The sequence below is a fragment of the Oncorhynchus tshawytscha genome, linkage group LG17, assembly GCF_018296145.1.
Source record: "Oncorhynchus tshawytscha isolate Ot180627B linkage group LG17, Otsh_v2.0, whole genome shotgun sequence".
Classification (NCBI taxonomy): domain Eukaryota; kingdom Metazoa; phylum Chordata; class Actinopteri; order Salmoniformes; family Salmonidae; genus Oncorhynchus; species Oncorhynchus tshawytscha.
The window spans coordinates 5,092,570-5,115,778 of record NC_056445.1 but is presented as its reverse complement, the minus strand read 5'-3'; the positions used below and the strand labels follow the sequence as shown (position 1 = coordinate 5,115,778).

The window sequence follows — 23,209 nt, the reverse complement described above, 5'->3', positions numbered from 1 at the left end:
AGTGCAACTTCCATGGAAATGTGCTGGGGGTAGAAAAGAGGTCATTTGCACCAGTAGTCTCTGGGCAGGTAAGGGCCTTTACAGAGCCACAATGCACATACAAATAGTCACTAAAACAATAGAAAATACAAGCACATGACATCCAATAGAATATGAGTATAACAGCAACAACACATTGAAATACTTAATGTGGGCTTGATAAAAGGTCTTTAAATGTTAGTGTTACATGAGCAGACATGTTCTATAAGGTTTACCTCCCCAACCCCACCCATACTGTCTAAGCCCTAACTAAACCTAGAAGGAAAGGACTGTGATGTAACACCTATGGGGAACTGCCCTAGTGTGGCTGACTGGACAATTAACACCTATCCATGGGTTTATTGTTCATGCACTCTATTGTACAGATCTGTATGATTGATGAATAGAAGTCTTACAAATGATTTTGTCATTGCTGCATTATCATTAGGTGACACTATTCGGGCGAATCCTAACTTCCAATTGTATTTACTTAGTCAAGCATTGATGTCAATGGGAAGTTGTGATTCGCCCCTACGTATTTAGACATGGCTACATGAGGGAACTACACTGAACCGAAATATCAATGGGAAGTTGTGATTCGCCCCTACGTATTTAGACATGGCTACATGAGGGAACTACACTGAACCGAAATATCAATGGGAAGTTGTGATTCGCCCCTACGTATTTGGACATGGCTACATGAGGGAACCACACTGAACCGAAATATCAATGGGAAGTTGTGATTCGCCCCTACGTATTTAGACATGGCTACATGAGGGAACTACACTGAACCGAAATATCAATGGGAAGTTGTGATTCGCCCCTACGTATTTGGACATGGCTACATGAGGGAACCACACTGAACCAAAATATAAATGGCAAGTTGTGACTCGCCCCTACGAATTTGGACATGGCTACATGAGGGAACCACACTGAACCAAAATATCAATGGGAAGTTGTGATTCGCCCCTACGTATTTGGACATGGCTACATGAGGGAACTACACTGAACCGAAATATCAATGGGAAGTTGTGATTCGCCCCTACGTATTTGGACATGGCTACATGAGGGAACTACACTGAACAGAAATATAAGCACAACATGTAAAGTATTGGTCCCATCTTTCATGAGCTGAAATAAAAGATCCCAGAAATGTTCCATTCCAACAAACAGCTTATTTCTCAAAAATGTTGTGCACAAATTTGTTTAAATCGTAAGCGTTGTTAGTAAGCGTTGCCTTTGCCAAGATAATCCATCCGCCTGACAGGTGTGGAATATCAAGAAGTTGATTAAACAGCATGACGATTACACAGGTGCACCTTGTGCTGGGGACAATAAAAGGCCACTATAAAATGTGCAGTTTGGTCACACAACACAATGCCACAGCTGCCTCAAGTTTGGAGGGAGCATTGAATTGGCATGTTGACTGCAGGAATGTCCACGAGAGCTGTTGCCAGGGAATTGAATGTTAATTTCTCTACCATAAGCAGCCTGTAACATCATTTTAGAGAATTTGGCAGTACGTCCAGCCGGCCTCACAACCACAGACCACGTGTAACTATGCAGCCCAGGACTTACACATTCGGCTTCTTCACCTACGGGATGGTCTGACAGCTGATGAAACTGTGGGTTTGCACAACTGAAGAATGTCTGCACAAACTGCCAGAAACCCTCTCAGCAAAGCTCATCAGCGTGCTTGTCGTCCTCACCAGGGTCTTAATCTGACTGCAGTTCAGCATCGTAACCGACTTCAGTGGTAAAATGCCCACCTTCGATGGCCACTGGTACACTGGAGAAGTTTGCTCTTCATGGATGAATCCCGGGTTTCAACTCTACCGGGCAGATGGCAGACAGTGTGTATGGCATTGTGTGGGTAAGCGGTTTTCCGATGTCAATGTTGTGAACAGAGTGCCCCATGGTGGTGGGTTTACGGTATGTGCAGGCATAAACTATGGACAACAAACTCAAATGCATTTTATCGATGGCAATTTGAATGCACAGAGATACCGTGACGAGATCCTGAGGACCATTGTCGTGCCATTCATCTGCCGCCATCACCTCATATTTCAGCATGATAATGCACGGCCCCATGTTGCAAGGATCTGTACACAATTCCTGGAAGCTGAAAATGTCCCAGTTCTTCCATAGCCTGCATACTCACCAGACATGTCACACATTGAGCATGTTTGGGATAATCTGGATCAACGTGTACGACAGCGTGTTCCAGTTCCCGCCAATATCCAGCAACTTTGCACAGCCATTGAAGAGGAGTGGGACAACATTCCACAAGTCACAATCAACAGCCTGTGTCATGCCGCATGAGGCAAATGGTGGTAACATCAGAAAATGACTGACCGAATACAAAGAGTGTAGCTATTCCCTCCTCAAGGCAATCAAACATGTTAAGCGTCAGTATAGAGACAAAGTAGAGTCGCAATTCAACGATTCAGACACAAGAGGTATGTGGCAGGGTCTACAGTCAATCACGGATTACAAAAAGAAAACCAGCCCCATCGCGGACCAGGATGTCTTGCTCCCAGACAGACTAAACAACTTCTTTGCTCACTTTGAGGACAATACAGTGCCACTGACACGGCCCGCTACCAAAACCTGCGGACTCTCCTTCACTGCAGCCGACGTGAGTAAAACATTTAAACGTATTAACCCTCGCAAGGCTGCAGGCCCAGACGGCATCCCCAGCCGCGTCCTCAGAGCATGCGCAGACCAGCTGGCTGGTGTGCTTACGGACATATTCAATCAATCCTTATCCCAGTCTGCTGTTCCCACATGCTTCAAGAGGGCCACCATTGTTCCTGTTCCCAAGAAAGCTAAGGTAACTGAGCTAAACGACTACCGCCCCGCCCCGTAGCACTCACTTCCGTCATCATGAAGTGCTTTGAGAGACTAGTCAAAGAGCATATCACCTCCACCCTACCTGACACCCTAGACCCACTCCAATTTGCTTACCGCCCCAATAGGTCCACAGATGACGCAATCGCCATCACACTGCACACTGCCCTAACCCATCTGGACAAGAGGAATACCTATGTGAGAATGCTGTTCATCGACTACAGCTCAGCATTTAACACCATAGTACCCTCCAAACTCGTCAAACTCGAGACCCCGCCCTGTGCAACTGGGTACTGGACTTCCTGACGGGCCGCCCCCAGGTGGTGAGGGTAGGTAACAACATCTCCACCCCGCTGATCCTCAACACTGGGGCCCCACAAGGGTGCGTTCTCAGCCCTCTCCTGTACTACCTGTTCACCCATGACTGGGTGGCCATGCACGCCTCCAACTCAATCATCAAGTTTGCAGACGACACTACAGTGTTAGGCATGATTACCAACAACGACGAGACGGCCTACAGGGAGGAGGTGAGGGCCCTCGGAGTGTGGTGTCAGGAAAATAACCTCACACTCAACGTCAACAAAACAAAGGAGGTGATCGTGGACTTCAGGAAACAGCAGAGGGAACACCCCCCTTATCCACATCGACGGGACAGTAGTGGAGAGGGTAGAAAGTTTTAAGTTCCTCGGCGTACACATCACGGACAAACTGAATTGGTCCACCCACACAGACAGCGTGGTGAAGAAGGCGCAGCAGCGCCTCTTCAACCTCAGGAGCCTGAAGAAATTTGGCTTGTCAACAAAAGCACTCACAAACTTTTACAGATGCACAATCGAGAGCATCCTGTCGGGCTGTATCACCGCCTGGTATGGCAACTGCTCTGCCCACAACCGTAAAGCTCTCCAGAGGGTAGTGAGGTCTGCACAACGCATCACCGGGGGGGCAAACTACCTGCCCTCCAGGATACCTACACCAACCGATGTCACAGGAAGGCCATAAAGATCATCAAGGACAACAACCACCCGAGCCACTGCCTGTTCACCCCGTTATCATCCAGAAGGCGAGGTCAGTACAGGTGCATCAAAGCAGGGACCGAGAGACTGAAAAACAGCTTCTATCTCAAGGCCATCAGACTGTTAACAGCCAACACTAACATTGAGTGGCTGCTGCCAACATACTGACTCAACTCAAGCTCACTTTAATAATGGAAATGGATGTAAAAAATCTATCACTAGCCACTTTAAACAATGCCACTTAATATAAATGTTTACATACCCTACATTACTCATCTCATATGTATATACTGTACCCAATACTATCTACTGCATCTTGCCATCTTTATGTAATAAATGTATCACTAGTCACCTTAAACAATGCCACTTTTATATGTTTACATACCCTACATTACTCATCTCCTATGTATATGCTGTACTCTATACCATCTACTGCATCTTGCCTATGCCGTTCTGTACCATCACTCATTCATATATCTTTATGTACATATTCTTCATCCCTTTACACTTGTGTGTATAAGGTAGTTGTTGTGAAATTTTTAGGTTAGATTACTCGTTGGTTATTACTGCATTGTCGGAATTAGAAGCACAAGCATTTCGCTACACTCGCATTAACATCTGCTAACCATGTGTATGTGACAAATAAAATTAGATTTGGTTCTCTGATCCACGCTCCTACATTACATTTAAGGTATCTGTGACCAACAGATGCATATCTGTATTCCCAGTCATGTGAAATCCATAGATATGGCCTAATGTGTTGATTTCAATGAACTGTAACTCAGTAAAATCTTTGAAATTGTTGCATTTATATTTCTGTCCAGTATACAAACATAATAGTCAAATACACCATGTTAATTTAAATGATTCTAACAGAGCCTCACTCCTGGTAATCACTGATGACTAAGTTTATTGTTTAGGTTTATCACAGTTAATAGTGATCTATGATCCCTGGGTGAAGTTACAGGCCACAGGCAGCAGAGAGGGCTAGAGAGTAACTGTTGAAAACCCATACAGCTGGACAGCTTCCAGTTCAATGCTGATCTCTCCTCTCTCTTCCCTCCTTTCCTTCCTCTCGCTCTCCCTCCCATCCTCCGGGTTCCTCGCGGCCGGCCTTCCCTTTCTCCACCCTGCCTGCCAACTAGTTCACTCCTTTTCCTCTCTCTCTCTCTCTCTCTCTCTCTCTCTCTCTCTCAAACACACTAAAGAATAGAATAGTATTCCTTCTTCACCCCATCCCGCCTCTAACACACTCACTCACCCCGCTCCTTCTCTTTCTCTCTCTCCAAACCGTTTATAAGGAGGTGTGACGGCAAACTGCATTACGTAACCTTGTTTACACCCAGTTCTGTGACAACCCTGCCCAGCAACACACAAACACACAAACACACGTCAGCTAAGTGAACTCTCCAAGCACACACCCTGCATTTCAGTTAGTTCGAGTGCAGCAAGCTCTGACACACACACACACACACGTCAGCTAAGTGAACTCTCCAAGCACACACCCTGCATTTCAGTTCGATAGAGTGCAGCAAGCTCTGACACACACACACACACACACACACACACACACACAAGTCAGCTAAGTGAACTCTCCAAGCACACACCCTGCATTTCAGTTAGATAGAGTGCAGCAAGCTCTGACACACACACACACACACAAAGCTACGCCTTGGGGTGTTGAGGTTGCTGCATCCTCCTACCAAATAGAGATACACATGAATACATTCTGTCTCTCTCGGTTCCTGCCTCACTACACATTGTGTGCCACATACACACTGCCTCTCCTCCAGTGTTCAGGGGTTATGTAAGGGTCCAGAGAAGAGCAGTGCTGCAGTAATGTGATTAATGCCAGAGAGAGGAGAGGAGGGACGGGCCCAGTTCACCACAGCCAAACCCCCAGTGAAGGGGCAAATTCACCCTATATCACTTTTTTCTAATACACTCAACCCCAGTCCTGCAAAACACTCTCCCTGTATCACTCTACTCCTACAGTGCAGAAAGTATTCATACCCCTTGACTTATTCCACATTTTGTTGTGTTACATCCTGAATTCAAATAGATTAAATATATTTTTTTCCTGATGGGAGGACCTGCTAATTCCCAGTAGTGAAGACATGCTTTTACAGCTTAAAAAAAAAAATCACTGAAAATGAAAACACAAAAATGTCTCATTTACAAAAGTATTCACACATTCCAAATTGAGCTCAGGTGCATCCAATTTCCTTTGATCATCATTGAGATGAGTGATCCTCATCACTGTCAAACACTCCCTAAAACACTTCTGCGAGCAGGCCTTTCTAATCGACCTGGCCCGGGTATCCTGGAAGGATATTGACCTCATCCCGTCAGTTGAGGATGCCTGGTCATTCTTTAAAAGTAACTTCCTCACCATTTTAGATAAGCATGCTCCGTTCCAAAAATGCAGAACTAAGAACAGATATAGCCCTTGGTTCACTCCAGCACAAAAACATCCTGTGGCGGACTGCAATAGCATCGTAGTCCCCGCGATATGCAACTGTTCAGGGAAGTCAGGAACCAATACACGCAGTCAGTCAGGAAAGCAAAGGCCAGCTTTTTCAAGCAGAAATTTGCATCCTGTAGCTCTAACTCCAAAAAGTTCTGGGACACTGTAAAGTCCATGGAGAACAAGACCACCTCCTCCCAGCTGCCCACTGCACTGAGGCTAGGTAACACGGTCACCACCGATAAATCCATGATAATCGAAAACTTCAACAAGCATTTCTCAACGGCTGGCCATGCCTTCCTCCTGGCAACTCCAACCTCGGGCCAACAGCTCCCCCCCCGCAGCTACTCGCCCAAGCCTCCTTTACCCAAGCTTCTCCTTTACCCAAATCCAGATAGCAGATGTTCTGAAAGAGCTGCAAAACCTGGACCCGTACAAATCAGCTGGGCTTGACAATCTGGACCCTCTATTTCTGAAACTATCCGCCGCCATTGTCGCAACCCCTATTACCAGCCTGTTCAACCTCTCTTTTGTATCGTCTGAGATCCCCAAGGATTGGAAAGCTGCCGCGGTTATCCCCCTCTTCAAAGGGGAGACACCCTGGACCCAAACTGCTACAGACCTATATCCATCCTGCCCTGCCTATCTAAGGTCTTCGAAAACCAAGTCAACAATACTGACCATCTCGAATCCCACCGTACCTTCTCCGCTGTGCAATCTGGTTTCCAAGCCGGTCACGGGTGCACCTCAGCCACGCTCAAGGTACTGAACGATATCATAACCGCCATCGATAAAAGACATTACTGTGCAGCCGTCTTCATCGACCTGGCCAAGGCTTTCGACTCTGTCAATCACCATATTCTTATCGGCAGCCTCGGTTTTTCTAATGACTGCCTTGCCTGGTTCACCAACTACTTTGCAGGCAGAGTTCAGTGTGTCAAATCGGAGGGCATGTTGTCCGGTCCTCTGGCAGTCTCTATGGGGGTGCCACAGGGTTCAATTCTCGGCCGATTCTTTTCTCTGTATATATCAATGATGTTGCTCTTGCTGCGGACGATTCCCTGATCCACCTCTACGCAGACGACACCATTCTGTATACTTCTGGCCCTTCCTTGGACACTGTGCTATCTAACCTCCAAACGAGCTTCAATGCCATACAACACTCCTTCCGTGGCCTCCAACTGCTCTTAAACGCTAGTAAAACCAAATGCATGCTTTTCAACCGTTCGCTGCCTGCACCCGCACGCCCGACTAGCATCACCACCCTGGATGGTTACGACCTAGAATATGTCGACATCTATAAGTACCTAGGTGTCTGGCTAGACTGTAAACTCTCCTTCCAGACTCATATCAAACATCTCCAATCCAAAATCAAATCTAGAGTTGGCTTTCTATTTCGCAACAAAGCCTCCTTCACTCACGCCGCCAAACTTACCCTAGTAAAACTGACTATCCTACCGATCCTCGACTTTGGCGATGTCATCTACAAAATAGCTTCCAATACTCTACTCAGAAAACTAGATCCGTTTTGTTACTAAAGCACCTTATACCACCCACCCACCACTGCGACCTGTATGCTCTAGTCGGCTGGCCCTCGCTACATATTCGTCGCCAGACCCACTGGCTCCAGGTCATCTACAAGTCCATGCTAGGTAAAGCTCTGCCTTATCTCAGTTAACTGGTCACGATGGCAACACCCACCCGTAGCATGCGCTCCAGCAGGCGTATCTCACTGATCATCCCTAAAGCCAACACCTCATTTGGCCGCCTTTCCTTCCAGTTCTCTGCTACCTGTGACTGGAACGAATTGCAAAAATCGCTGAAGTTGGAGACTTTTATTTCCCTCACCATCTTTAAACATCTGCTATCTGAGCAGCTAACCGATCGCTGCAGCTGTACATAGTCCATCTGTAAATAGCCCACCCAATTTACCTACCTCATCCCCATACGGCAGGGTAGCCTAGTCGTTAGAGCATTGGACTAGTAACTGAAAGGTTGCAAGTTCAAATCCCAGAGCTGACAAGGTACAAAATCTGTCGTTCTGCCCCTGAACAGGCAGTTAACCCACTGTTCCTAGGCCGTCATTGAAAATAAGAATTTGTTCTTAACTGACTTGCCTAGTAAAATAAAGGTAAAAAATAATATATATATTTTTTTTTACTTTTGTGCTCTTTTGCACACCAGTATCTCTACTTGCACATGTTCATCTGATCATTTATCACTCCAATGTTAATCTGCTAAATTGTAATTATTCGCCTACCTCCTCATGCCTTTTGCACACAATGTATATAGACTCTTTTTTTTCTCTACTGTGTTATTGACTTGTTAATTGTTTACTCCATGTGTAACTCTGTGTTGTTGTCTGTTCACACTGCTATGCTTTATCTTGGCCAGGTCGCAGTTGTAAATGAGAACTTGTTCTCAACTAGCCTACCTGGTTAAATAAAGGTAAAATAAAATAAAAAATCTAGGGGGTGTTGCAATTTTCCAAGAGCACAGTGGGAAATGGAAAAAGTATGGAACTACCCAGACTGTCTAGAGCTGGCCGTCCAACCAAACTGAGCAACTGGGCAAGAGGTGGTGACCAAGAACCCAACGACCACTCTGACAGAACCTCAGAGTTCCTTGGCTGAGACGGGACAACAGTCTCTGTAGCACTTCACCGAATTGGGTTTTATGGGAGAGTGGCCAGACGGAAGTCCCCCCCCCCCCTGAGAAAAAGGCACATGCCTGGGATCAAACCCGTGTCTGTAGTGACGCCTCGAGCACTGCGATGCTGCGCAACTCGGGAGGCCCTGTATTTCAATACATATGCAAACATTTCTAAAAAGATGTTTTCACTTTGTCACTATGGGGTAGTGTGTGTAGATCGGTGAGAAAAAATATATTGAATCCAATTTGAATTCAGGCTGTAACAACAAAATGTGGAATAAGTCAAGGGGTATGAATACTTTATGAAGGCAGTGTATGACAGGACTACTCAACTACCCACAAATCATGCAAGATATCTTCTGAAATAAGTATTGTTCTCGTATATTGATGGAAAAAACAAACAAATGTATCACCCAGCCTCCATCCTCTGAAGGCGTCAGCCTGCTTCAGTTCGGCTGGCGCTTGCCGAGCTCGTTCCCTTTAAAGGCCTTCGCTTGAAAAAAACGTTTGTCCATTTTGAGACGCCATAGCCAGGAGCCAGATTTATCTATGATAACTCAAGAAATCTGTCATACATTTTTGACGAGGAGATCTTAGTTGCGCAATTTTGCATCTGACTAAGATGTTTGGGGCAGTATTTCTCAAGTGGAAAAATGTGCATGAGTACAACTCTCTTGTTGAATGACAACAGGCACTTCATTGAAGAATCCATACTGTTGACCAATCGCCGACAAGGGGGCGTAGACTTCGGCTACCGAGAAAAAAAACGGTGTGCCCGAACAGCTGAAAAGACCCTTGCCGAAGTCCAAAACGTCACAAAATGTTGTCATAATAGATGCAAACTGTTTCCGAACTCTTTTGGCTGGGAAGCATGCGGAAGCCTTAACACTCACCCTGTGTCCAAAGAAGGAAGCTGAGTCCTACAGTACCCCCACCCTGTGTCCAGGCCTATACCACCACCTTCCATTATCTGACACTCACCCTGTGTCCAGTCCCGGTGTACTGAAGGAAGCTGAACCCGACTCTGTCCCGCTCTCCACATCACTGTCACTCTGGTACTCCACTGGGGACGCCGAGCCAGGCTTGATACGCACTGTAGGGAGAAAGGGGGAGGGAGAAAGGGGGGGAGGGAGAGATGAAGATGAAGAAAGAGAGAGAGGAAGAAAGATGGGTATAAATAGAGAAAGACAACAACAGGGGTTAGCAACTTAAATCCAGCATTAACACACAGTACTTGGCAACACAAAAGGTAAGTCAAGGCATCCCAGCTGAGCTCATTTGAATTTCTATTTGTGTGTGAGAGAATTCCTCATTATACTTAGGTATGGTTGGCTGTGCTGCAGAGGCTGCTGATTGTATTTGTGAACCCCCCTCTCCCTTCTCCTTTAGTGGGTCAGAATGTGGTGGGTGCACTGTTTAAAGGTTCTCTTGCCTGAGGATGAGTGAGGGTGAGGGTTGTTTGTGATGATGGGGTTGGGATGGGGGTAAATAACTGTCCTTTGTACGTTGGGATAACCAACCACCTGTTAACCCTAATACCCCTGAAACCCACCTTATTCAAATGCAAAACGACCCACCTCCTCTCTTCTAGAACTCTTCCCCCTTCTAAAAGTCCCTTCCTCCGTACTCCACACTCTTCTCCGTACTCCACCCCTCTCTCCCGTGCCCCACCCTCTCTCCCGTGCCCCACCCTCTCTCCCGTGCCCCACCCTCTCTCCACCCTCTCTCCCGTGCTCCACCCTCTCTCCCGTGCTCCACCCTCTCTCCCGTGCCCCACCCTCTCTCCCGTGCCCCACCCTCTCTCCCGTGCCCCACCCTCTCTCCCGTGCCCCACCCTCTCTCCCGTGAAATAAAAATAAAATACATTTATTTCATGTAAGGAACTCAGTCCGGCTTTCAACTTACTCTTGAAAGTTGTAATAGTATAACGCACAAGGTGCAATTTGGAAATATTGACATGAATACACGTTAGACATGGCAAAATGCATAGAATTGCAAGAAAATTTGAATTTGAATAAAACCAGCAAAATTATCTCTCCGCCAAACAAGAGGGGTGTGAACAGTTTGTGTCATGAACAGTGCTTGTCCCCATAGAAACAGACATGGCAAGGGATTGCACCCCTCTCCAGCATGGCCTCATGGTGAGTAGTCGGTCTGCAAACATTTTGGAGAAAATGGTGAGCAAGTTAGTAAATCTTCATGGACTTTTATTTTTTAAGTGTCACTATCGAACATCTAATTTATCAATAAATATGTAAAGTACGGTTTTGGGACTAAAGTACAGGTAACTGCCAAAATAAAGGACACACCAACAGAGTGTCTTAATAGGGCGTTGGGCCACCACGAGCCACCAGAACAGCTTCAATGCACTTTGGGCATAGATTTTTACAAGTGTCTGGCATTCCATTGGAGGGATGCGACTAGGGCTGTGGCGGTCACAAAATTTAGTCAGCCGGCGATTGTCAAGCAAATAACTGTTGGTCTTACGGTAATTGACCGTTAATTAACATAAACAAATTAAGCATCTCCGGGCTTCCACACATAGCCTACAAGCCACCGATGCAGGCATACCTTTGGAACAGCTACATTTAAAAAAAAGTCTAATAAATCCATGTAATATAGCCAACGCTTTCACAAATCCATTATTTATTTTAGACAGGTCTAAAGAAACATGATATCAAGAAAATGTAGTTTATTTCAGAAGAACAGAATGGCATATAGAATATGCTATTCTGCATATTTAACTGTATGATTTGATAGAGCAGTCTGAGCGGTGGTGGGCAGCAGCAGGCTTGTAAGCATTCATTCAAACAGCACTTTCCTGCGTTTGCCGGCAGCTCTCAGCAATGCTTGAAGCACAGCGCTGTTTATGACTTCAAGCCTATCAACTCCTGAGATTAGGCTGGCAATACTAAAGTGCCTATAAGAACATCCAACAGTCAAAGGTTAATGAAATACAAATGGTATAGAGGGAAATAGTCCTATAATTGCGATAATAACTACAACCTAAAACTTCTTACCTGGGAATATTGAAGACTCATGTTAAAAGGAACCACCAGCTTTCAAATGTTCTCATGTTTTGAGCAAGGAACTTAAACGTTAGCTTTTTTACATAGCACATATTGCACTTTTACTTTCTTCTCCAACACTGTGTTTTTGCATTATTTAAACCAAATTGAACATGTTTCATTATTTATTTGAGACTAAATAGATTTTATTTATGCATTATATTAAGTTAAAATAAAAGTGTTCATTCAGTATTGTTGTCATTATTACAAATAAATATATAAAAAAACGTCTGATTAATCAGTACAGGCTTTTTTTGGTTCTCTAATAATCGGTGTTGAAAAATCATAAATCAGTCAACCTCTAAAAGTGACCACAAATGCATTTTTGCATGGTATGCTTTTACTAGAAATGTGCATTTTTATGGTGAAAATTATCTTCCCCAAACTCGAAACTCACACGCTGCTTATATATGCCAGTTTGGCTCTACACTTTTGATTGATTGATTTTAAAGAGGTTATTTGGCCACTTTAGTTGTGATACAAACCTTATTACAACATATAGGCCTATGGGCTAGGCTACATGAGGTGTGATACAAACGTTATTAAAACATATAGGACTATGGACTAGACTACATGAGGTGTGATACAAACCTTATTAAAACATATAGGACTATACTACATGAGGTGTGATAATAACCTTATTAAAACATATAGGACTATGGACTAGACTACATGAGGTGTGACACTAACCTTATTAAAACATATAGGACTATGGACTAGACTACATGAGGTGTGATACAAACCTTATTAAAACATATAGGACTATGGACTAGACTACATGAGGTGTGATACAAACCTTATTAAAACATATAGGACTATACTACATGGTGTGATACTAACCGTATTAAAACATATAGGACTATACTACATGAGGTGTGATAATAACCTTATTAAAACATATAGGACTATGGACTAGACTACATGAGGTGTGATAATAGTCCTATATGTTTTAGACTACATGAGGTGTGATAATAACCTCATGGACTATGTGCTAGGCTACATAGTCCTATAAAACATGTTATAAATGAGGTGTGATACTATCACACCTCTATGTAGGCTACATGAGTCCTATAAAACATGTTTTAATAAGGTTATACTACATGAGGTGTGATACTAACCTTATTAAAACATATAGGACTATGTGCTAGACTACATGAGGTGTGATACTAACCTTATTAAAACATATAGGACTAGACTACATGAGGTGTGATAATAACCTTATTAAAACATATAGGACTATGGACTAGACTACATGAGGTGTGATAATAACCTTATTAAAACATATAGGACTATGTGCTAGGCTACATGAGGTGTGATAATAACCTTATTAAAACATATAGGACTATACTACATGAGGTGTGATACTAACCTCATTAAAACATATAGGACTATGTGCTAGGCTACATGAGGTGTGATAATAACCTTATTAAAACATATAGGACTATACTACATGAGGTGTGATACTAACCTCATTAAAACATATAGGACTATGGACTAGACTACATGAGGTGTGATAATAACCTTATTAAAACATATAGGACTATGTGCTAGGCTACATGAGGTGTGATAATAACCTTATTAAAACATATAGGACTATGTGCTAGGCTACATGAGGTGTGATAATAACCTTATTAAAACATATAGGACTATGGACTATACTACATGAGGTGTGATACTAACCTTATTAAAACATATAGGACTATGGACTATACTACATGAGGTGTGATACTAACCTTATTAAAACATATAGGACTATGTGCTAGGCTACATGAGGTGTGATACTAACCTTATTAAAACATATAGGACTATGTGCTAGGCTACATGAGGTGTGATAATAACCTTATTAAAACATATAGGACTATGTGCTAGACTACATGAGGTGTGATAATAACCTTATTAAAACATATAGGACTATGTGCTAGGCTACATGAGGTGTGATACTAACCTTATTAAAACATATAGGACTATGGGCTAGGCTACATGAGGTGTGATACTAACCTTATTAAAACATATAGGACTATGTGCTAGGCTACATGAGGTGTGATAATAACCTTATTAAAACATATAGGACTATGTGCTAGGCTACATGAGGTGTGATACTAACCTTATTAAAACATATAGGACTATGTGCTAGGCTACATGAGGTGTGATACTAACCTTATTAAAACATATAGGACTATGTGCTAGGCTACATGAGGTGTGATACTAACCTTATTAAAACATATAGGACTATGTGCTAGGCTACATGAGGTGTGATACTAACCTTATTAAAACATATAGGACTATGTGCTAGGCTACATGAGGTGTGATACTAACCTTATTAAAACATATAGGACTATGTGCTAGGCTACATGAGGTGTGATAATAACCTTATTAAAACATATAGGACTATGTGCTAGGCTACATGAGGTGTGATACTAACCTTATTAAAACATATAGGACTATGTGCTAGGCTACATGAGGTGTGATACTAACCTTATTAAAACATATAGGACTATGTGCTAGGCTACATGAGGTGTGATACTAACCTTATTAAAACATATAGGACTATGGACTAGGCTACATGAGGTGTGATACTAACCTTATTAAAACATATAGGACTATGGACTAGACTACATGAGGTGTGATAATAACCTTATTAAAACATATAGGACTATGGGCTAGGCTACATGAGGTGTGATAATAACCTTATTAAAACATATAGGACAATGGGCTAGGCTACATGAGGTGTGATACTAACCGTATTAAAACATATAGGACTATGGACTATACTACATGAGGTGTGATACTAACCTTATTAAAACATATAGGACTATGTGCTAGGCTACATGAGGTGTGCCACTAAGTTAGCAAAAAAAAGGCATTGTTTCCTATTCTGGGCATCATTCACAAGTGATAATGTATCATTCACAAGTGATAGGCTAATATCGTCACCCATCAGACTGTTCTTGATTGAATCTTGTCTTTACATATACTAAATATGGGCAGAGGAAAAAATTCATGTCATCTATGCACTTAAATAGCAAATCAAGGATGCTTTTCCTGTGGTTTATTTTCATTTTCATACTCCGTCGTAAAGTGAAGCAGTGTGCTTAATATTAGGAAAGTTGAGAATACATTTAGTATTCCCAGCCTATAGATTGCTGATGGAATCCTCCTCTTTTAAATAGACACCATCACTGTGTTTTCCCTCGCAATTGTATAGCCTATTGAAATGTTGCGCAACATGAATTCATGGGCTTTCATGAAGTGTTTGATTAGATTTTCCATTACATTTCCATTGATGTCAGAGTGATTAGAGGGGCAATAGAGTGCTGAGTACCAGGCAGTTAACAAGTTTGGTAGACTATTAAGGACCATCAGCAGCATCAGAGCTTGGAGAAACCTAATTACCTTAACTAAATGCTCATGTGGAATTTGACTGCCTTCATGACTCGTGAACGCCACGGTCACCGCAACAGCCCTAGATGCGACACCATTCTTCCACAAGAAATTCCCTAATTTGGTGTTTTGGTGATGGAAAACGCTGTCTAAGGCGCCACTCCAAAATCTCTCATAAGTGTTCAATTGGATTAAGTTCTGGTGACACACACACACACACACACACACACACACACACACACACACAACACACACTTTAAACCCCATATGCCTCTTTGAGACCCCTCTTTCGAAGAATAGCCATCGTCACCAAAATAATGGGCAACTGTGCTTTTTTTATACATGACCAACAGCATAAATGGATGTTAATTGCTTAATTAACTCAGGAACCACACCTGTGTGGAAGCACCTGCTTTGAATATACTTTGTATCCCTCATTTAAACAAAATGTTCCCTTTATTTAGGTAGTTACCTATATAAGTTTGCTGTGATGTACATCACAGGAGGTTGGTGGCACCTTATTTGTGGAGGACGGGTTCGTGGTATTGACTAGAGCGGAATCAGTGGAATGTTATCAAATACATCAAACACATGGTTTCCAGGTGTTCGATGTCATTCCAATAGCTCCGTTCCGGCCAATATTACGAACCATTCTCCCCTCAGCAGCCTCCACTGATATAATCTTTCATTTGGACAGATGTACATCTCTTATTTTCATCTTTGTATCTGTGCCATTATTACTGTGCTTTACTGTACTGAACTGCAGGATTTCCCAAACTGGGTCCTGGGGCCCCACCTGGGTACATATTTTGGTGTTTGCCCTAGCACTACACAGCTGATTGAAATAATCAAAGCTTGATGATGAGTTGGTTATTTGAATCCGCTGAGTAATGAAAACTACATGTGCAACCAGGGGGGTCACCAGGACCGAGTTTGGGAAACCTTGCACTTCTGTACTGTGCTCTATTGTACCCTGCTCTACTGGTCTTTACTAGATTTTACTGCAGGGGTCAGCAACTAAATGTAACATTTATTTAACTAGTAGGTAAGTCAGATAAACCGGCCCGCAATTGATTTATTTTGGCACGCTAAAGTTTTTAGTAACGGTTTTTTATTTGGGGGGGGGGATTTTAGTTTTTGGTTAAAAAAAATTACAAAAATCACCAGGAATTCAGCAAAAATGGGTTTATTTTAGGAAATCTGTTCCCAAGTATTCCCACAAATAATACAAATTGACATATGTGATCGTATACCAATGTAATCAAGATATCATTTTCAAATACAATTTATTTTGGGGCTTAGTTGTTGCCAATTTGCAATGTACAAATTAGTAGAATTATTAGTTCCAGACCCTTGATGTTACAAGTTTCAGATTCATACAATCAACGTTGAACATTTCACAGAGAACAATAGAGGTTCTTTTTCTCTAAATGAAATGTAAAGGTTTTGAAAATACATGTTCTAAAATAAACCTGTAATAGATACTATACTATATAGAATACTAGGCATGGTTCTCCCTTCACTGCAACTTTTCTTTCGGTAGGGACACATTTCGTGAGGTGGTAAGAAATTCGGGTAAAGATTTCAAATATGCAATACAAACAAAGTGTGTGAGAAGTGTCTACCTGACATGCAGTATCAATCAAAAGTATGGACACCTACTCATTCAAGGGCTTTTCTTCATTTGTACTATTTTCTACATTGTAAACAATAGTGAAGACATCAAAACTATGAAATAACACATATGGAATCATGTAGTAACCAAAAAAAAGTGTTAAACAAATCAAAATATATTTTATATTTGAGATTCTTCAAAGTAGCCATCCTTTGCCTTGACGACAGCTATGCACACTCTTGTATGTAGTAAGACATGTGTGCTGAAAGTTTGGGAAAAGTAGGATACGGATTTGCACCACTTCCGTAGAACGCCCCATATAGGGAATTATGTGCTCTTTGGGACACAGAATGACTCCTCAGGAAGAGACATACTGTACTATATGGAGAGCTCTCCTTATGAATTAACATGTCAGTCTGTATATGCAGTGCATCATTAACGTGTGTGTGCGTACGTGTGCATGTGTGAAGAGGGATCCTTAGAAAGACAATACGGGGCCGTGCCAGTGGGAGAGAGCGTGGCGGGGGTGAAAGAGAAACAGTGACTGAAAGAGAGGGAAAGAGAGAATGAGAAAGTCCATGACAGTGACATACAACTAGTGTGTGTGTGTCTGTGATAGAGCGAGAGAAAGAGCTCATGCGTGTGTCTGTGTGTGTGTGTGAAGATAAGCGAGTATGGTTTAAAGAGAGTTAGCATGAACAAGACTCGAGAGACATATTGCTTGCGAGGAGGATACTGTTCAAGAGGTCAAGAGACCGAGATGATGAGATAAAGTGACGAAGATAAAGAGCAGGGGAGAGAAACTGTGTGTTAGTGAGAGGATTTACTCCGCCCAAAATCTGCTGGCGTGCGATAAGCCATTTTTTGTATAGAGGTCTATGAGAGAGTGTCGAATTACGCGAGGCTTATTTGATCGAATAGAAGTTCTGTAAGGTTTAGGCTGTTACAAATGTACTGACATACAGTGCATTCAGAAAGTATTCAGACCCCTTGACTTTTCCCAAAATAAATTACTTTACAGCCTTATTCTAAAATGGATTCAATTGTCCCCCCACATCAATCTACACACAATACCCCATAATGACAAAACAAAATTAGGTTTAGAACATTTTGCAAATGTATTAAAAATAAAAAACTGAAATATGATATTTCCATGAGTATTCAGACCCTTTACTCTACTTTGTTGAAGGACCTTTGGCAGTGATTACAGTCTCAAGTCTTCTTGGGTATGACGCTACAAGCTTGGCACACCTGTATTTGGGGAGTTTCTCCCATTCCACTCTGTAGATCCTCTCAAGCTCTGTCAGATTGGATGGGGAGCGTCGCTGCACAGCTATTTTCAGGTCTCTCCAGAGATGTTCGATCAGGTTCAAATCCAGTTTCTGGCTGGGCCACTCAAGGACATTCAGAGACTTGTCCCGAAGTCACTCCTGCGTTGTCTTAGCTGTGTTCTTAGGGTCGTTGTCCTGTTGGAAAGTGAACCTTCGCCCCAATCTGAGGTCCTGAGCACTCTGGAGCAGGTTTTCATCAAGGATATCTCTGTACTTTGCTCCATTCATCTTTCCCTCGATCCTGACAAGTCTCCCAGTCCATGCCGCTGAAAAACATCCCCACAGCATGATGCTGCCACCTCCATGCTTTACTGTAGGGATGGTGCCAGGTTTCCTCCAGACGTGACGCTTGGCATTCAGGCCAAAGAGTTCAATCTTGGTTTCATCAGACCAGAGAATCTTGTTTTGCATGGTCTGAGAGTTCTTTATGTGTCCTTTGGAAAACTCCAAGCGGGCTGTCATGTGACTTTCACTGAGGAGTGGCTTCCATCTGGCCACTCTAATATAAAAGCCTGATTAGTGGAGTGCTGCAGAGATGGTTGTCCTTCTGAAAGGTTCTCCCAGCTCCACAGAGAAACTCTTGGTCACATCCCTGACCAAGGCCCAGTTTGGCCAGGCGGCCAGCTCTAGGAAGAGTCTTGGTGGAGGCCACTGTGTTCTTGGGGACCTTCAATGCTGCAGACATTTTTTGGTACCCTTCCCCAGAGCTGTGCCTCAACACAATCCTGTCTCGGAGCTCTACGGACAATTCCTTCGACCTCATGGCTTGGTTTTTGCTCTGACATGCACTGTCAACTGTGGGACCTTATATAGACATGCGTGTGCCTTTCCAAATCATGTCCAATCAACATTTTTTACCACAGGTGGACTCTGATCAAGTTGTAGAAAGAAACATCTCAAGGATGATCAATGAAAACAGGGTGCACCTGAGCTCAATATCGAGTCTCATAACGAAGGGTCTGAATACATGTGCAAACAAGGTATCTGTTTCTTATGTTTAATATATTTGCAAATTTTTAAAAAACAAACTGTTTTTGCTTTGTCATTATGGGGTATTGTGTGTAGATTGATGTGACCTTTAAAACATTTTTTTTTTTAAATCCATTTTAGAATAAGGGTGTAACGTAACAAAATGGGGAAAAAGTAAAGGGGTCTGAATACTTTCTGAATGCGCTGTAAGTGGATGCATGTGGCATTTTGGCAACTTTAAGAAAAATGTCTTAGTTGGGCCTGTTGTTCACACGTGTATCTGCCCTCTCATTGGCTAGAATGGTCCCACCTGATCTCGCCTGCCTTCAATCATTGACGACATGTATTTCCATCGTTAGTCAACTCAGCTATTTTGTCAACATAATAGATGAACTTTAAGTGAGAGAAATCGGAGAGAAGAGAGTGTGATTAGGAGAAGAAGAGGACGGACGTGACCAGAGAGAACTCAAATTATCATTTCTCCAACTTTTAAGCTTTCATTTCAACACTTATTTCATAAGGTTGTACTTACGACGTTCATGTTGTAATTGTTTCAGCCTCACCATTTCTATGCTCTAGGGAATAGCTTCATCTCAACAAAACGGAACATATCCTTCCCTCCCTTTCCCTCGGGACTCACCGGATCCCTCAGAGCGCCCGTCGCTCCCGATGAGGGGCACTGTGATGGCAGCGGTGGCCACTCCGTCCGTGGGCATGGTGGTGTAGACCAAGGGCAGAGACTGGACCACCACGGGGATGGTCTGCAGCTGGCCCATCTTACTGGGCATGTTGACCGACGGGATGGTGTGGATGACATGCAGGATCTGCTGACCGCCTGCCCCCTGGGTGGATGCTAGGATGGACCCGGGAGAGAGCATCTGGAGGGAGGGATGGAGGAGAGCAGGGGTTAAGGTGGGTATACAGGGGGGGGGAGCAGTACTGTCTGAAATGGCACCAGATTCCCTATATAGTGCAGTGTTTCCCAAACTGGGAATCATCAGTTCTTCTTGTCATGTCAGTCATTACAGACTTCGGAGAGGTAGAATTTGTCAGAAATGTCCAGATCAACTTGCCCATGTCGGCAAAAAAGTGTTTAATCTCAACATGTTCTGCCCACAACTGTTTGTTGTAGGGTTTGAGTCACTCCATGTTGCGAATTACAGGGGAGCCAGGGGGCTCAGCCCCCCTAAATCCAACAAAAGTCAAACTTTGGTGGGGTCTCTAAATTTTATACCCATTTTAGGTATTCCAACTTCAGGCTACTAAAAAGGGCAATTTGTCAACAAGACGCATCAATTCATGTAGGCCTAATCAATAGCAATCGCTGAATGTCATTCAGCACACTATGGTGTTTTGTAACAGATGTCTATTTCCATGAATCAAATGGCACGAGTATACATGCAGTTTGGATGTGTTTCACAATCAGATTAAAATATCATAACTGGTTGTGTTCGTGCCACATTAAACTGTAATAATTGTGTAGAATAATGTGTAGAATTGTGGGAATTAAGCTTGAAACCAGCAAAATGTTCTCTCCACCAACAACAGGGGTGTGAACAGTTTGTGTCATGAACAGTGCTTGTCCCCATAGAAACAGACATGGCACGTCCGGGGTGGGGTCCAATGCTGAAAGGGGGGCCTGAGTGGAAAAGTTTGGGAAACCCTGATAAAGTGCACTACTTTTGACCAGAAAGAGAAATAGGGTGCCATTTTGGACACAGACATTGAGTCAACAGCTAAGCTGAGAAGAAAATAAAGAGCATGTCAGTATGAGGTAGGCTGTCGTTGTAAATACGAATTTGTTCTTTAACTGACTTGCCGAGTTAAATAAAAAGGTTAAATAGAAAAATAAAAAACTATTGTTAAACTGAAAGACAGGGCCTGTCAAAATAAAAAACATTGTAAACTAAGTTACTACATAAGACACATTTTTGGCAGGCCCTAATTTGTGTGAGTGATTTCACTTTTCAGCCAACAGACACGACTACCCATCATTCCAAAAGAGGAGCTAGCTAACGAGCCGACTGGCTTAATAACTGGCGTGGTTACCATGGTGTCTAGAATGGTTACCGTAGGGATGTGGTTTGCCGACAGCGTGGGCGGCGCCACGGAGCTGGGGGCGGGGTTGGCTGTGGTGGACGGTGTAGAAACTGGCAGGGAGGGGCGTGGCTTGCCAAGTGACAGGTCGACAGGTTCCGTCTGGTCCTCTGAGGGGCGGGAGGAGTCGTCTTGTGTGTCTGTTGTGGTTGTGTCTATGGTCATGTCTGTGGCTGTGCAGAGGGGAGGGGGAGACTCAGGTTGGGTCTTCTCTGTCTTGATCTTCAGGTCTGTGGGCTGGGGAAACTCCTCACCCACTTCAGCCTGCTAGAGAGAGAGAGGGAAGAGGATATGAGAGAGAGGAGGAGAGGGAGGGGATGGGAGTGAGGGAGGGTTGGAGAGAAAGAGAGGGTAGAGAGATATTAAGAAGAATGATTGACAGAGTCAAGGAGAAAGAAGTGAGATGAATAGGGAGAAAAAGGAAGAGAAAGAAGGAAAGAAGAGAGATGATCAGCACATGATTTTCCTCCACACACACACACACACACACACACACACACACACACACACACACTGCTCTCCCCTTGGCTCAGCTCAGCTGTACTCTCTGGCTGCACAAACAGAGCAGAGCAAAGCTGGGTAGGGGAACAATGGCTGCTGTGTGGGGCCCTGGGAGCTGAGAGGGAGAGGTGGGGCTGGGAGGTGGGGCTGGGAGGTGGAGAGCAGAGCAGCAGGCCTAAAGATGGCACGCTGCCAGGAGAGAGCTGCCCTGCCCTGCCTAGCCCCGGCCAAGCCCTGCACTGAGGCACAGAGTGCACCCAGCTACAGCATACAGAGCAGAGAGCACTAAGCATAGAGCAGAACACAACATCCCTATCCAGCCTGGAGCAGAGCACGACCCAGTGCTCAGGCATACGCCCAGCCCAGGGGGGCAGGCATGCACATACCTACATTCGCCCACGCTGACACAACCGCCACCATGCACACACGCACAAGAAAAGGCAGGGGTTTGTTAGTGACTGTACACAGACACTGAGCCTCAGTGCATGTGAGATGAATGATGGGTATGAGTTCATCATTACTGAAGTCATTTCAAGACAAACACACAATTCCTGCTTTTGGGTTGTCTGGTTCAGTATTCAGTGAGAGATGGCTCCTAGCCTACATAACCACACTTAGAGAGTGGACACAGGTGGACCCAGAGAGGGAAGGAGGTCAGTCAGTGTACAAAACATAGGAGGTTAGGATACGTGTTGTTGGGAAAAGGAAAGAGAGAGAGAGAGAGAGAGAGAGAGAGAGAGAGAGGGTGGCAGAGTGAGAGAGATCGAGGGTGGCAGAGTGAGAGAGGGCGGCAGAGTGAGAGAGGGCGAGGGCGGCAGAGTGAGAGAGGGCGAAGGTGGCAGAGAGAGAGAGAGCGAGGGTGGCAGAGAGAGAGAGAGCGAGGGTGGCAGAGTGAGAGAGAGCGAGGGTGGCAGAGTGAGAGAGAGCGAGGGTGGCAGAGTGAGAGTGAGAGAGAGCGAGGGAAAGAGAAAAAGGAGAGTGGGTGGGAAAGGCCTCTGGTTGTCATGGAAACTGGGAGGTATCAGCTGACAATTTTTTCCCCTCATTCTATCTACCCACTCCCTTCCTCACTCTCCTCCTCTTTCCCTCCCTGTCTCTGCTTCCACTCCCTTCCTCCCTGTCTCTGCTTCCACTCCCTTCCTCCCTCTCCCTCCCTGTCTCTGCTTCCATTCCCTTCCTCCCTCTCCCTCCCTGTCTCTGCTTCCACTCCCTTCCTCCCTCTCCTCCTCTTTCCCTTCCTGTCTCTG

General features: G+C 44.0%; 1 protein-coding gene across 4 annotated transcripts in view; it reads right to left on the bottom strand.

Moving 5' to 3' along the window:
* Positions 1-23,209, bottom strand: part of klf8 (Kruppel-like factor 8) — a 114,045-nt gene that overhangs the window by 7,190 nt on the left and 83,646 nt on the right. For 2 of the 4 annotated variants that reach the window (XM_024376785.2, XM_024376787.2), the window contains exons 3-5: positions 21,414-21,728; positions 20,005-20,242; positions 9,982-10,093 (exon numbers count right to left, since the gene is read on the bottom strand). In XM_024376785.2, the coding sequence (XP_024232553.2) occupies positions 9,982-10,093; positions 20,005-20,242; positions 21,414-21,728 (665 nt within the window). The remainder of the gene's footprint in view (positions 1-9,981; positions 10,094-20,004; positions 20,243-21,413; positions 21,729-23,209) is intronic. The other 2 variants (XM_024376786.2, XM_024376788.2) reach the window with 2 other exon arrangements.